This window comes from Heterocephalus glaber, unplaced genomic scaffold, assembly GCF_053883595.1.
Source record: "Heterocephalus glaber isolate CG9 unplaced genomic scaffold, H.glaber_assembly_v1.0 deba00001428, whole genome shotgun sequence".
NCBI lineage: Eukaryota > Metazoa > Chordata > Mammalia > Rodentia > Bathyergidae > Heterocephalus > Heterocephalus glaber.
This window is the reverse complement of record NW_028258293.1, coordinates 21,789,856-21,805,361: the sequence shown is the minus strand read 5'-3', so window position 1 is coordinate 21,805,361 and position 15,506 is coordinate 21,789,856. Positions and strand designations below refer to the sequence as shown.

General features: G+C 49.5%; 1 protein-coding gene across 14 annotated transcripts in view; it reads left to right on the top strand.

The window, feature by feature from the left end:
* Positions 1 to 15,506, top strand: part of Tub (TUB bipartite transcription factor) — an 87,713-nt gene that overhangs the window by 53,266 nt on the left and 18,941 nt on the right. For 3 of the 14 annotated variants that reach the window (XM_087211756.1, XM_004851372.4, XM_004851373.4), the window contains exon 1: positions 9,458 to 9,626. The exons of the other annotated variants lie outside the window; for them this stretch is intronic. In XM_087211756.1, the coding sequence (XP_087067882.1) occupies positions 9,589 to 9,626 (38 nt within the window). In that variant the 5' untranslated portion in view covers positions 9,458 to 9,588. Of the gene's footprint in view, positions 1 to 9,457; positions 9,627 to 15,506 lie in introns of those variants that run through there. 14 annotated transcript variants of the gene reach the window in all.

Below are 15,506 nucleotides of genomic sequence, written 5' to 3'. Positions count from 1 at the left end.
GAAATGGTGAGCAGGATTTAACATTGACAGGACCTGGAGACAGATTGGCTGTGGCAGGAGGAGATATCGAGGTAGCAGCTTTTCCACATATTTATTGGCCATTCAAAGTTTTTCTAGAACCTTTGTGTTCACTTTTCCATTGTGTTATTCATAAGCATGTATCACTTCTATTTCCATGAGGCAGGAGGAAAGGAAATCAGGCCCACTTGCCAGGTGCATCCACCTGTCACCCACCTGTCTTCTGCATGTGTGGCAGGGTGAGGGGTGAGTCTCTGCCCATCTGGCCTTTTCTTGCATGTGAGTGCCCTTTACTGTGGTCTCCCAGGGGAGTAGAGGGGGAGAAATTTATATCTTTTTAATGTAAGTTGTCAGATAGGGCCCTTGATAATGGAACTGTAAGGCCACTGGTGGCTTTAGAAATGATCTAATCCAACCCCCTCATCTCATAGATTAATCCACAAGGCCAAGAAAACAGAAGAAGGCCTTGTATTTGGTCATAAAAGAGACCAGGGACTTAGACCTAGAACTCAGTTTTCCTGACTCAGGTCACTAATGGTGTCTTCAGATCATGTGACAACATCAGCAGATGTCTAGTCACCTGCAAGAGGTCTCAAAGTCTGCTAGAGCCACAAAGGGAGGGTAGGACATGCTTAGAATAAGTTGAAGCTGGGCATGAAGGTGGCACATACTTATAATCCAAGCAGTCTGGGAGGTTGAGGCAGGAGGCTTGCGAGTTCCAGTCAACCTGAGCAACTTAGTGACTTAACAAGACCCTATCTCAAATTCCAAAAAGGGGAAGGGAAGACTGAGGATGGAGCTCGGTGTGAAGGCCCTCAGATCAATCCGTAGTACTGAAAAGTAAAGTATAGGTTGGGTTAAGCCAGAAAAATAGATGCAAGAATTTGGAGATGGAACACAATATAGTAGAGACATCGGGAATGGCTGGAGCATGGGTGACCTGAGCTAGCGAAACACAGAATCTCCAAGGGCCCTGTTTGTGGGTGAACAGAGACCTCTGAAGTCCATTCTGAGGCCCAGCCCAGCTCCCCCTTCTCAGGGAGACCCCAGATGTGCTGATGAGTGTGAAGGCTGGGATGGGGCCCATTGAGATGAGATGTCCAGGTCAGAGTCAGGGACCTTGTGTGCCGCTGAGCTGAGCCCCTGTCTCCAGGGCGCTCACTGCCTCCCAGCCTCAGGGTAGCAGGACCAGGAAGGAGCAGGCTCTGCAGCAGCAGGGAAAGTGGTGACTAGAGTAGACACAGACACAGCAGGCAGGTGGGGTGTGGTGAAGACCAGAGTCAAGGGAAGATCTGAAGGAGCTGCACAGGACTGAGGTGGGGACTGCCCCACTGGCCCACTAGCCCTGGATGATCTCATCTGATGAGGTCAGAAGCAGCGGCTACACATCGCCTCCTCCCAGTGCTGGAGCTCAGAGATGCTGAGGGAGAGGTACTGAGTCTGTCTCCTTCCTAGAGCCCAGCAGGGCAGCAGCAGCTGGTACTGCCTGTTTTCACCCTCATCTCCATGGCCAGTGGCTCCATAGCCCAGGCTTTGGCTGAGGCTGAGGAAATCTTTGTGCTGTGACCCCCCACAGTGCTCCTGCTTCTTTTGCTATAATAGCTCCTCAGGGTTGCCAAGAGAGCAATCAATGAGGGAATACAAGCCAGCGCTTAGCACAGTGCTGGCCGTACACAAGGGCTCAATGAGTAGGAGCTCTCATTACCAAATGTTGTCACATCTTCGTGGTGCTTTGGGCTTTTGACAGCATTCACAAGCTCATGTTCCTTCTCTCGGCTCAGCTTCAAGCACCTTGTGGGGTAGGTAAGGCATCCATTATCTCCATTTAACAGGTGAGAAAACTGAGCTAAACCTGGGAGAGTGGTCCCTGACCCTCCAGAATTAGGAGAACAGAGAGGACAAGAATTCTACTCTCCTAAGTCTGGCCTGTGTTCACTATTAGGTGTTTCTTCTATAAAATACAAGTCTTCCACAGTTGAATCATCATCTTCGATCTCCTAACAGACCTGCTAGGAAGAGTCAAAATATCTGAGAAAGCTGATACTGGAAGGAGCATAGAAATTGTCCTGATGTCCATGAGGCATAGAGTGGGAACTTACTCAAGGTCATACATACACTAGTGAGAGCTGCACACTGAAACCCAGGACTGGTGTTCTTTCTTCTCTGCCTTCTGTATCTAGAGGTCTTTGAACTTTTATCCCCATTTCAGAGATAGGACAACCAAGCCAGGGAGCTTGGCTCCAATCCAATAGCACTACCTTTCAGGTCCCTTCATTTTTAGTGACTTGCTGACTTAAGAGTCCTGATTTTTTTTTTGTTTTTTGGTTTTTTTGGGGGGTACCAGGGATCAAACTCGGGACCTGGCACTTGCAAGGAAGAGTCTGATGTTTATAAATCAACAGTAGCCTCAAGGACAGGCCATGGAGCAAAAAGAGTGTGTTTGGAGTAGTAAACTTTGCAAATGTTTTAAATTGCATTTCAGGGACTGATTTCTCTAGCTAGAGAGATTAGGGATACCTGTGAATTCAGAAAAGGATTCTTTAGAATTCATTTCACACTTTAAATAACCTTGGTTTTCTTACATGAGGGAGAAAACCAGGTCAAAACCAAACTCACAGGCTTTTCTGAAAGGTTACAAAATAAAGTGTCCTTTGCTGGAGGATATAAAGGAAATGACTCTCTGTTTGACAAAGGACAGAGCTCTTCTAGATAAATCCTGTATTATGAACAAATGAGAGCTCTCTCCTCGTCCTGATCAGCTTAATTCCTTTTTGCTTATCTGTAAATCCAATAATGCCAGTAAAACAAACCCTCCTGGAGGCTGAGCACAAGGGCCTGGGCCTCAGCCTGTGAAGCCCTCTTGCTTTTTAAAACCCCAACCTCTGCTCCTGGGAAAGCCAGGCATGGCAGGGTGCATGCGTGTGTGTGCGCGCGTGCGTGCATGCATGAGTGTGTGTGTGTGTGTGTGTGTGTGTGTGTGTGTTGGGGGTGGGGGTGACAGACAGAAGGTCTTTGCTAGGAGCAGTAGCTAACCCAAGTCACTATGCTTCTGGCTCCTTGCCCAGTAAACACTCTACAAATGTCTTACAGTGGAGCAGGGTGGACTGAGTGAAGAGCAGGTATAAGATGCAGCCTGTTTCCTGATTTCCCTGGTCCCCTGCAAAATAAATAAGTGGGCTAAGACTTGCAAATATTTCTTGCACATACATGCATTAGAATATGGCTGCCTTATTCACCTTATTAATTCATTAGAATATGACCACACTGGGTATCATCTCAGTATTATATTATACTAGGTGACTATTTCAACCTGCCTGGCTTTAAAATTTGTGTCTAGTAAACCCATTGCACACTGACCAGTATGATGTCTGTTGGGGGAGCTGAAGTGGTCTGTGCTGTTCCAGGGTAAGTAGGAGGTTTCGAGAGTTCAAAGCCAGAGGTAAGAGGTGTCCTAAGCTTCTGGGAGGAGGGGACTGTGGAGGAGAGAATGTGGTTGCCCCGGTGTCATAGCTGATAACACTGAACTGTGCCACTTACACCTGGGCACCTTTTTTGTGAGACCGTTCACATAATGCCAATTTGTGGAGCTTTTTGAAATAGGATATTACACTTTCCTACCATAATGTGTCCCATCTCATAAGCCTGTTCCTTTGTTTTCAAAACTCCCCTTGCAATATGCTTAGTGACCCATCCTATGAACATAGAATTATTTACTTATTCAAGTCCCAAATGATAGATATTTTGTCCCCACCCCTGCTCATTTTCCCTGTTAGGCACAAAACTTTGATAAATATCTTTGTGCATCCACTTTTGACTTCATTGCATATTTCCTTTCACTAGATTTCTGGAACAGGAACTAAGGAGTGAAGGTATAAAGCTCTCCTAATTTGATTTTCTCTAGAGGGTGGCAGTTAAGCCTGTAAGCTTTAGAACATTCTGCTGCTTGAGTTTGGACTTGAACTCTATGACTTATCTGCATGACTGAGAAGACGATGTGTACCCTTTTGTTTCTTCATCTGTAAAATGGGGATAATATTAATAGCACTTATCTGATAGATTTGTGGTGAGGATCAAGTGAGAGGAGCCATGTGTAATTAGATTGAGTAGGCATGACTCATGAGATGTCAACATAAAGCACACTTTATTTTTGTCTCTCACAGTCTCTTTAAATTTATTCTATGGGGCTGTTTTCCCCCTAAAATTAGATGATATTTAGGGTAGGTCCCAGGACTTTCCTGGCCATTTTCAGATACCCGAAAGCCTGCCTGTTAGTAATTTAACTTTGTTGTTCATTATAATTTAAAGAAATTGTATTTGAAACTTCAGAGTTACAACAACTCTTTTTGCTCGATACACGCTAGCAGGCCTACGGGGAGAGGCTCCAGCTTATAAATGACCAATGCTCTTCAATGTCCAATGTGGAGTGAGATGAGGAGGAGGAGGAGGAGGAAGGCCAGTTCTTCAGTGATTGTACTCTGATGAGCTATTGTACTTTCTCTGTCCTTCTCTCTCACTGGGGTGCTTTTGTGGGAGCCATTGCTGGGCTCTCTTCTTGGAGCTTCCTTGTGCTTGATGCTCATCCTTTGGTACCTTCTTGGGCCCTGGAAAACCTGGCTTCCCTCCTCTTGTGGTGTCACCTCTTCCCCTGCAGGAGCCCTCTTAGCCAGTCACATCTGGCTCTCCTGTTGGGACCCACATTGGTTCACAGGAACTACTCATGTATCCTTTGCCTTGCAAACCTCTGAGCACAGGCTGATCCAGAAGCAGCAGCACTCTCCCTGCCATCAAGGCAGCCAATTGCCACCTGCTGTTTGGATTTGTCAGTTGTGAGTCACATGCCCATCTTCGGAGGCTCGTGGCCATCAGAGCCAGAAATTAGGCTCTCCTAAGGGTCTCTGTAAGGCCTCACTCTGCGAACACGGAATGAAAGCAACAGCTCCTTTCACCCATCTTTATTGGGGATCACTGGACCCCAAAGACTCCCTAAAATTTCTCCTAAACCTCCACCAACCCTTCTTTTCAGGCTCTCATATTTTGTATGTACTAGAGATGGGTGTCAACTAATGGCAAAGAACCAGGCTTTTCCAGGTCCTGCGTGGTGTTTTCCACTTCACTTTGGAATGCCATAGCTATTAACTCAGAATTTCAACTGGAACCTAGACTGGAAGAGTTGCACTTCATCACTGTGTCACCAAATTCATTTTTATGAAATACACAGAGGACTTCCTAGATAGGGCACATACTCATGGTGATGTGTGAACCAAGCTCAGTGGCTCTCCGTTTATGTTCATTTCATAATCATTATATTTGGTTTTATGCCTGCTACCTTGTTTAATGCTTTATGAGTTTTATGTTTTCAGAACACTGTACTTTTGTGTGTGTATGTGTATAGATTATTTGATATTATTTTCAGCAGTGATTTGGAAAACAGACATACTGTTTTTAATTCTACTAGTGGTTACCCTACATTTAAAAAAAGATATCTACATACCTATTTATCTCACTTTAATCATCGACAGTGGAGCAGAGATCTTTGTGTACTCTGTAGTTATTTAAATATCTAATTTATAGAGGGTGTTATTGGGCCACTCACACTTACACTGCCATCTTCCCATGACACCCACCCAACAGCATTAAAAAGGCACTGGGCTCTGCTTAAGGGTTTGCTTATCTCTGTCCTGGACTTTCCTGGTAGCTATCTAGCAGTTTGCAATATTGCTAGCTCTGTTTTCCTCTTATGTTCCATTTTGCTCCCAGTTGTATCTTTCCAAAGTTTATATCTGGGCAATTTATTCTTGGCTTAAAATCCTTTGGTGACTTCCCATTGGCTATAGGATAAAATCCCGACTTCCTAGCCTGTGTGCAGGGTGACAGATGATCTGACTCTACCTGAACTAGATAGAGGCCCATCGCTACCACACAAATCACTCACCCCAGCCCACCATGCTGATTAACACCTTGGTTTTTAAGCGTATTAATCATGAATTCTCATGTCTCCATGACTTTGCTCATATCATCCTTACTGAAATAAGCGCAGTGCCTGGCCAGTCATAGAATCTTGGTGACAGTTGTTTTCCCTTTCTCTAGCAGCCTATCAGAATCATTTTCGTCCTCCAAGGCCCAGCTCGATGGTCCTTCTTTTCCATTTTCAGGAAAGCCTATCCTAACCTGACCTTCCTCCTCCCAGTACCATTGACTGCACCTCTTCTACAACTCCCCACCCGCAGCACTTTGTACACCTGAATTGTGACACCAACACCTTGAGGCTGATGCAGTCATTATCTTTCCCACCTCTTTAGCCAGACTGGAAGCGCCCTGATAGCGGCCTTGTACCTGACCCCCACCAAAGCCACAGCAGCCCTACATGAGCCTTTGAGTAAAGTTGATGTTTGATTGATTTGAACTGCCTTCCTCAGACTTCAAGGTCACAATGCCAAGCCACCAAGCAGGGCCTAGTCAGGATGCATATTTATTTATTATTCACATCACTTTGCTTCCAAATTGACAAGAGGTGGCCAGCACTCAATAAAACTATTACATTAAGTTATAGAAAACATAAGACTCTATATGGGAAGTGTTAAGTTCCAGAATGCTAACTTCTCTGGGCAAACTGGTCTCGGTGAGGGAGGCTGGCCTGGACTTAAATTCAGATGTGAAGGTCTCCTTCTCTCCCCATCATAAGCCATCACTGTGTTTGAAAATGCCTAAAATGCAATGAGGAGAATCTAAGTTCATGGCAGATATCTCATTCTTGCAGGATTTGAACAAGATTTGAGGAAGGCATGTTGGGAATGCTGTGTGGTAGGGTGTCAGTAGAGATGACATTGTTCCTGGGGCTAAATTTAAAAGCTTAGGCCCTTCCTGAAGAACACTATATAGCAGAGTTATATAAAATATAAATTTTACCACGGCTTGGTATATGCCTTTCTGGAATGGCTTTGTGATGAAGCCACAGGCAAAAACATAAAATGTCAACCGAGGAAGCCATTCGGGTGGAAAAAACCCCTGAGAAGTTCTGAGTTGAGTGTGAATACTCATAAACCCTTATAGCACCCACATCTTCTCTTTGTACTATGTACATTAACAGATCCAACAAATGTTCTTGTGTAGACCTGTTCCAGCTACAGGACCACATCCCACACTTGCATGTGTAAACTGTCACACAGTCTTCCTGGCTCCCCATGTCCCCTGTGCACACACTCAGACACCCCCCCACCCATTTGTGTACTGGTACACAGTCCCTCTGACTCCCCCACATCTTATGCATACACACACACACACTCATAAGTGCACTGTCACACAGACCTTGGCTCCCCCATGTCCTGTATGCACGTGTGCATCTTCTGCAGGAAGAGACATAAACTGCCTTATTTCTGCACCTCACTCTGCCTCCAGATTTTGCTCCCTTAGGACAGGGCCTAAAGTGTCTATTTAATAGATTCAATTACTCCAGGCTCCTGAGACCTTCCAACTTAATTCTGATTGCTTTACGGTGTCAGACAATTTGAGAATAAAGAGGGGAAAACAGCCTCAGATTTTTGAAGGGAAAATCTAGGCTCTAGTCATCTCCGAAGAGATAGTTGTAGCTTTCAGGGAGGGTCTCCAGGGCTCAAAGCACCTAGCCTTTTGCTTCTGGTCAGGGTTCTATCTTCAAGGACAGAAGGCCCCAGGAAGGGGCTTTGCTGCTATGCATGGCCTCTGAGGCCCAGCCCAACTCCCTTCTGCTGCCTTTCCTGGGAGGCTAATGGATGAAATCAGCCCTGCTTTCTTCACTGCAGCCACTCCCAAGTGACTTGTCTGTTCTCTGTCCACAGTGACAGTGATAGCTCTTAAAGGCTGATAAATAATCAGAGGTAACAGCATTCAGATAGCATCAATGGAGTGCCAGATAGAGATGGATCAGACCTGCCTTGTGCTCCAGAAGCCTGGAGAGGAGCCTGCTTGTGTGTGCTTATGCACTGCACGCACTGTGACAGGCAAGGACCCGAGAGCAAGGTGTGGAGATCCAGATACTTGTAGGTGAATGTTAACTTCGCCACTGTCCAGCTGTATGACTTTGTGTGAGATCCTTACCTTTTCCAGGCCTCAATTTCCTCTGACGTAAAATGGGTATGATAATAGTGCCTACCTGTTAAGGTGGTTGTGAGGATTAAACTAGTTGCAATAGGCAGATAGCACCTAACATGACTCCAGCTTCTGACATTCAGCCAAAGCTCCAAGTATCTTGAATATTGTGTTTTACAATTTACTGGACCAGATAAAGCAAGGCTGAGAAGCCAGGAAAGCCCTGGGGGGGGGGGGTGGTCTTGGATTGGCCTCAGGGCAGCTGGTGGTTCCCCCACTCTCCTGCCCACTCATGCTGTGGAGACTCCCATTTAGCCCAGAGTCTCCCCCCATGGACCTGCTTCTGCCCGGGCTGGTGCTGCTGATTCCAGGGTGCACGTGAGGACGTCCACGTGCTCCTCCTCAGCAGAGCCCTCGCTGATCCCAGCGCTGCTTGCAGCCTCCTCTACTCTTCTCTGAGCCAACCTGCTGGCATTAGAATGTGTCCTGGTCACAGCCAGGACCTCATCAGCCTTCAAACGTTAAGATGGTGCTTGTAGAATTGTTTTTGCCTCTCAGGAACTGTGACTCCTGGAAAGGCCCTTTGGAGGACAGAGGTCCTGGTTCTGTTTCAGCACCATCACTTCCTAGCTTCGTGTGTCTAGGCATCCTAACATCCTGGAGACTTTGTTCTCTGGGAATATGGATGAAATATTTGCCTCTCAGGCTGTCGCGCTGATTAGATTGATACTCTTAACTCTGAAAGGGCCCGCAATGCAAGAGACAGTGAATGTGACCCTTCCCTCAACTGGACAGCTAAGCCCGAGATGGGCAGGACCCCACGGAGGAGACACCTCCTTTACTAAAGCCAAAGGAGGCGCCCCAGGAGGGCCTCTGAAACCTGCCGGTGGGAGGAGACCCTGAGTTCCTGGCACCTCTTCCCGCACCACCGGAGCACCCTTCCCTGCCCCGCCCTCGCCCCCCTAAATCTGGGCCGCGATTTCCCATCAGCTAGCAAAGATAGGCAGTGTCCGAATTATCCCCGGGTCACATCGAAAGAAACTAAGGGTGCAGGATTGGGGGACCCGCTTCTCGGTGGCAGCGCCTTTATTAGCCCAGGGCGGGCGCCGGTGCGGGAGGAGCGTGGATCGCGGATCTCCACTAACGGACAGGAACTGGGGGTGGGGTCTCCGCGAGGCGGGGCCGGGGAGGCGGAGCGGCGGCGGCTCCCTCGCTGGGCTCCGGCTCCGGCTGGGAAGGGTAGCTGGGCTGTGTGGTGCGGGCGGCTTCTCCCGCCTCCCACGCGCGCTTCCGCTCGCCCGCGCGCTCCCCCCCGCTTCGCCCGCCCACCGCGCCGGGCAGGCAGCAGCTCCGGCTGGGGCCCTGGCGTGCAGCTCGGGCCTCGGCGGGGCCCAGCGCCCCGGCCCGGGAGGATGCGGCCCGGGGCGGCCCGGGAGCTGAGCAGGGCCCTCGCGCCGGCCCCTACCAGCTCTGACCTCCGCAGCCGCCGCCCCACCCCCGAGAGACATGACTTCCAAACCGCATTCCGACTGGATTCCCTACAGGTACGCGGCGCCGGCCCCTGCAACCCTTCCGCTCCGGGGCGCGGGCGGGCCCCCACTCTCCACCTCTGTGGAGGTGGGGCCTGGGGCGGGGTCGCCACGGACCCCCAGCTCGGGACATAGGACCGGCTGGCGACTAGGGCACCTCCACCCTCCTCATCTTTTCCAACTGGGGACTTGCAAACGCTGGTCTTTCCTGCTCCAACTTTGGGGGCCCCAAACCTGCTCCAGCCCCGTATCTGCCCGGGTTGCTGGAAGGGACTTTATGGCCGCCTGGAGGAGGGGGCAAACGGCTGTGAGCCCCCTCCGAGGCCTAGCACCCGGGCATCCGCCTTTATAGTTTGCGCACGCTTGCACCCACAGCATGTCCTCGCATTGGGCCAAAAATGCCCCTGCTGGTCAGCTCACGTTCTCCGAGAATGGATTCTTGGGGACAGTTAATTCTGAATCCAGACCACATGGCGGCTCAGATACACATGCAGCCGTATATTTCTATAGACCTCAGTTCAGGTGCATACCTGTACCCAGAACTATGCACATACACATCCTGTATCCGGAGGATATTTGACAGGTACTATCCAGTCAGGTACTACTCAGTATCTTTTATTTATTTATTTTGTACCGAAGATCGAACTCAGGACCTCGAATTTGGGAGACAGGCACAGGGCCACTGAGCTAAATCCCCGACCTACTCAGTATCTTTTAGACTCAGTAATCGACTTCCTAAGAGGCGTATACCTGGATGCACACCTGCTCACAATACACAGACTCGCCCTCATGTGCTCAAAAGTACTCAGAAATCCAGGCACACTGAAGGAAGCCTCCCTCCCTCTGTTCCCAGACACTGGTCTGACCCAAGACTGGCCAGCTTTTCCACTTGTGTGGGAGGAGGTCGGCTGGGCTCCTGGCCTCATACAGGTGCAGGCTTTCCCCATCCATTCTACTCCAATCTTTCTATTACAGGCAAAAGAGCTCATCGCCATGGCAGCCCCAGATCCTTGGCCACCAATTGGCTCTTTGGTTGCCATGGGCTACAGGGCTGTCTCTAGGCCTCTTGGAGAGGCATGTGTGTAAAAAGGGTGCTGGACTGCTAAGGACCACTTTTTATTGCCGACCCAGGTCCATATGGCTGTGGGTGGCAGGATTTAGACCCTCAAACCCACCTTGTAACTCAGCCTCCTCTGGAGAAGGAGCCCAATCCCAGTCACTGATAGAAGGTTCTGACAGAGCTTGTCCATGAGTCTGTCCAGACAGCATCCCAAATAAAACCAGCCGAAACTGCCCACGGCTTGTTAAGAGCACATCTTTCTGCAAATGGGAAACCATCATTGGCCTGGGAATTCAGGGTTTGTCTTGAGAATTGTTGTGGCTCCTCATTTCTACTTAAGGGATTCCCAGGTTATTTTGAGACTCCCCTCCCAAACACAGGTACATATATGAGTCACCCATAGGCTCTCCTGCAGACATACACATCTACACCTGAGTCTCACATGAATCAGAGAGGTATTCCCATTGGGAACTGGGAACTAGGGCCATGCTAACTCCAGGGCACGTGCCCTAAACAGGACATCCAGGCTAGTGGCACAGGGAGTTTCTGGAGCATCCTGGCATTTCTTGGCAGATGTTTCCTGGAAGATAGTGTGGCCCCAAAGAATATCACTTATCCTTTCTAGGCTTTTCAGAGGTGCCTGGGCAGTACCCGTGGGCTGAGTGGACTCCTGGGTGTGGCTGTGGAAGTACCAGGCTCCACACCCTGGAGTGCGGGAATACCATTCCAGGCTGTGGAAGTACCTGTGTGAAGGAGATTCAGGTGCAGAGTAGTGGCTGCAGACTGAGGAAGATGGGAGGGGGCCACACTTACAGCTCTGGGGATGATGACACATTTAAGGATCTGGCAGACTGCAGGCTTGGCCAGGCTAGGACATGGCTCCCAGGAAGCCAAGGACTAAAGTAGCTTATTGAATGAGTGCCTAGGTCCCAGAAAGAATCTACCTCACACTGGGGAGGCTTAGGGTATCCTAGGCAGGTAGGATTTTCTCAGGGAAATAACTCTGTCCTGGAGGACATTGGTGTCCTGCAAGGAGTGATTGGCATCTGACGCAGCCCGAGTCCAGCTCTCCATAGCCCTTCTCCCTGCCTCATTCAGCCTGCAGCACAGAATCTTGCCACCCTGGAAGCCCACCCCAGGGGAGCAAGTAGGCACCCTTGTGGCCCCGCCCTACTCACTTTCTCTATTCTTCTATCACTCTGCCTTCCCTGTACTAGGAAGGGAGGGTTCCAACTGGGGTGGTCTGTAGTCAGAAGTTGCAAGGATCCTTCCTTCCCTTCTGGGTCTTTCTGGGCATGTCCTGAACCTAGGAAAGGCTGGACTTGGAGTGTATGCTTCCAAAATGTGGACCCCTGGGCTGAGAGAAGGAGATACAAATTGCCTCTTTCATTAACTGGGTTGCTGGTTGTAGGCAAAGCTCCCAGGCACAGAGGAAACTGGAACAGAAGAAGACAAGGCATTTAATGTGCAGCTAGGGGTTGAGGGCCGCATGTGTGTACGTACTTCTACTGGCACAAGGTTTCCCCAATGTCACAGCATGTCAGAATTGGGCTGTGGTGTTGGGCTTGGAGGAGAGGGGTCAGCTGACTTGTTAGCTCTGCCAGTGGGGTTTCGCTCCTGTGACAGTTGCAGCTTGCATTCCCTGGGCCTGCTTATTTTCTTCAAAGCAGTGATAGGTGGTGATAATCTTCTTATGAGTAATTTTGCCTGAGTTTGTAATGATCATGGATTACTCTCACATTCTGACTTAAAAGGGGACCATTTCGTTTGTAAAGTTGAGCAATTGTAATAGTTTTCAGCCTATTTTTCTATACCACTAACAATTACCATTTCTGCCAATATTCTTGAGTATTAAATATCTTCAATGTACAACTTTACAACCTTTTTTAAATTGTAGGGAGGTGGAATCCTGAGCGCCAGGAAGGACTGTGGCCGCAGGAGCATGATGAGTACGAGTGATGACCAGGCTATCTTCCGTGCTCTTCTCTGCATGGTCCCGATACCAATGTCTGTTGTTTCCCTCACCAAGTTATGAACTTCTTGAAAGCAGGGACCTTATGTGGTTTCTGGCTGTGTCCCCAGCACAACCCAATGTAGATAAGATGCTCAGTTCTTTGAGTCAAAGTGTTATTCTTGGGTAGCCTTTAGGGCAGTGGTGAGCCTACAGCATGTGTGCTGCAGTGGGCTGTTTGTATCATTGAAAGCTCTAAAAGAGTCACTGCTTTAGGGCTGCCTCAGCTTTCCTAGTCCCACACCTGGGTTCTCAGCACACAGCACACAGTGCTCTCCCATTGTAGTGGGGCCTCTTGGACACCTGCTTGCAAGGCCTGGCTCTAGGTCACAGAAGGAGAATCTTAGGCTGGAGCACTCTGTGTGAGTGCTCCCTGTGGCATCCCTGCCAAATGCTTCCACCAGCTAGCTGTCTGTGACTGTGGAAAGTTCTTCTGTGGGCTGGGCCTAAGCATGGCTCTGGGTTCCCTCTTCTCTTGGCCCCTGTTAGGCATCTTTTGCCATTTACTCACTTTGCTTTCTGGGGAGCAGTGTGATTGATTACTGATTGAGCATGACTCCCAACTATTTCAGTCTGCTGCTAGGTTTAGCCTCGGAGGTACCCTGCTTGTGTGGGCCCACCACTTCACCTCTGGCCTTTCCTAGCAACTCCAATTTCCTTTTGATCTTAGTCAGCCTTGGCTGTTGGTCTTCATTTGCATGACTAAGCATTAGCATCTCTTACAGATGGGTTGATTCTGAGGTGTTTCCCCACAGTTCTGAACCGGGGCAGGGCTAGCTGACCTCTAGAGAGAGGTTTCAGTGCACTCAGTCCTTTTGGGAAACACCAGCTAGAGTAGAGCTGGCCCCATCCCCTGAGGCTGGAACTGCTGTGAGTAGCATGATCCTCTCCTTTCTGGAGCTGCCCCCATTCCCACTATTCACCAAGCAGATGCTAGGCAACGGAAGCTATGGATATGGACTTGCCGGGGTCTGGCATAGGGCACAGAGTTGCAGCCAGACACTCTGGGAGGCCTGTCCTCCCCTGACAGCCATTTCTGTGATTCCCATTTCTGTGATTCCTGGGTCCAGCAGGGGCAGCTTGCATGGTTCTTTCTGGGAGGGGGTGGGGGGAGAATGAGGACAGGAAGAGGAGAGGTCAGAGGGGCTATGGAGAGAGTATCCACATGGTTGAGTCTGTCCCTAGGTTGTCATGGCCTGCCGGGGCTCTGCCTAATGCTAGTGGATTAGCTGGAACTTTTAAGGTGGAGTGTAAAGAGAGAAGGATGGAAACAGGTTTCCTAAATATGCTGGCCATGTCTAGCTTTTCCAGTTTCCAGGAAGAGTGCCCTCCTCCCCATGCTTTTGATCCCTTGCTGTCAATCACGGTTTACTTCTTAGTTATCTGTGGGAGCAAGTGGAAGTAGAAAGGCTGGCTTCCTGGAAAGTAAAGTTGGCCCCGGGCAGAACAGGTGGATTGGTGCACACTGCAGACTGGAGCCAGTGGGTGGTGCTGTCCAGGGCCTCCTTGGTCTGGCCCCCACAGGAGGTGACCATGAAGGAGCTGCTAGGGTCAGCTGGAAGACCCATCCATCAGTGCCCTGTCTGTCTGAGTCACTTGGCGGGGCTGCAGCTGGCAGCCTGGGCTTGGCAGTGATTCCGTAATTGGCACCGAAGTCATTAAAAAGCCATCACTGTCTCCCTTCGTGGTTATTGTGTAGGATAGCCTAGAACAGTGCCCATCAGAAAGGCTAGGAGATGTTGGTGAGAAAGACAGACACTCTAAGAATGTGCTACAGTGAAGATGAGGCAGGGCCAGCTGGGTGGGGGCAGAGAGGGAACTGGGCCTGCTGAGCAAGGGAGAGGAGCTCTAGTTCTGCCCTCTCTCTGGGGACAGCCGTCATTGTTGTCATTGTTCTCCACCACATGCTGCTGTGCGCTGGGGATTCTTTGTTATTCACTCAGGAGAGGAGTTGTGTGCTTGGATGCATTGTTCTTAGCCAGGAACTCTCCTAGTGCAAGCTTGTCACTTTCAGCTGACTGTGGTCTGCCTAGTACCCTTGCAGTTCCCCTAGAAACCCGTGCTTTCCAAGGAACCCAGTTTTAACCACGCGTCATGCCCACTCTCGGAGCTTCTTGGTGTTGGTGGATCTATTGTAGGCTCTCTTAGATGGGACTTCTCAGCCAGGCACATGCTGCATCCAGCCAGCTGCTGCCCCTGTCATGCACACTCCCTTCCTTCTGGGTACTGGAACACACCTGGTGGTGAGTGAGCTGGTGGGCAGCTCACAGGGCACTTCTGAGGTATCTGAGGGTCTGGAATCTCTTTTGGAAGCTTTGCTCTTCGGTTCATCTATCTTTCTCTGAAGGCTCTGGGTAAGTCCTTTTTACCTGCAGTTTTATCCAGTAATCAGTGTTACTAAAGCTTGTGGCTCTTTGTCCTTCCTCCTGGGGAATGGGGACAGAAGGAGAGGAACAAACATGTTTACAGAAAGTTGTCTCTTGCCCCAGGCATAAGTGTGGAATGTCCACTGCATTTTGATAGTGCCTGTGGTAGGAAACCACCTCCCCTGCATGCGTAAGGACATTAGGGGACACAAGTTAGTGAGTCTGGAGTTTCTGAAAGCACCTTTTGTCAGTTGAGCTGCCGCTGTGAGCCAGCTTTTCTGGAGGTGGCTTTGCTGATGTGAGCTTTACCTCTCAGCTAAATGTTCTCTTGTAAATGACTAGAAATTCACATTGGCACCATAGAAGCCATCTTGTTTGTCCTGCTCAGCCACGAGCAGTTTAGGTGTGACCCAGGTGACTGTGTCTATCTCTGGCAGTGCCGTCTGAAAGTATATATG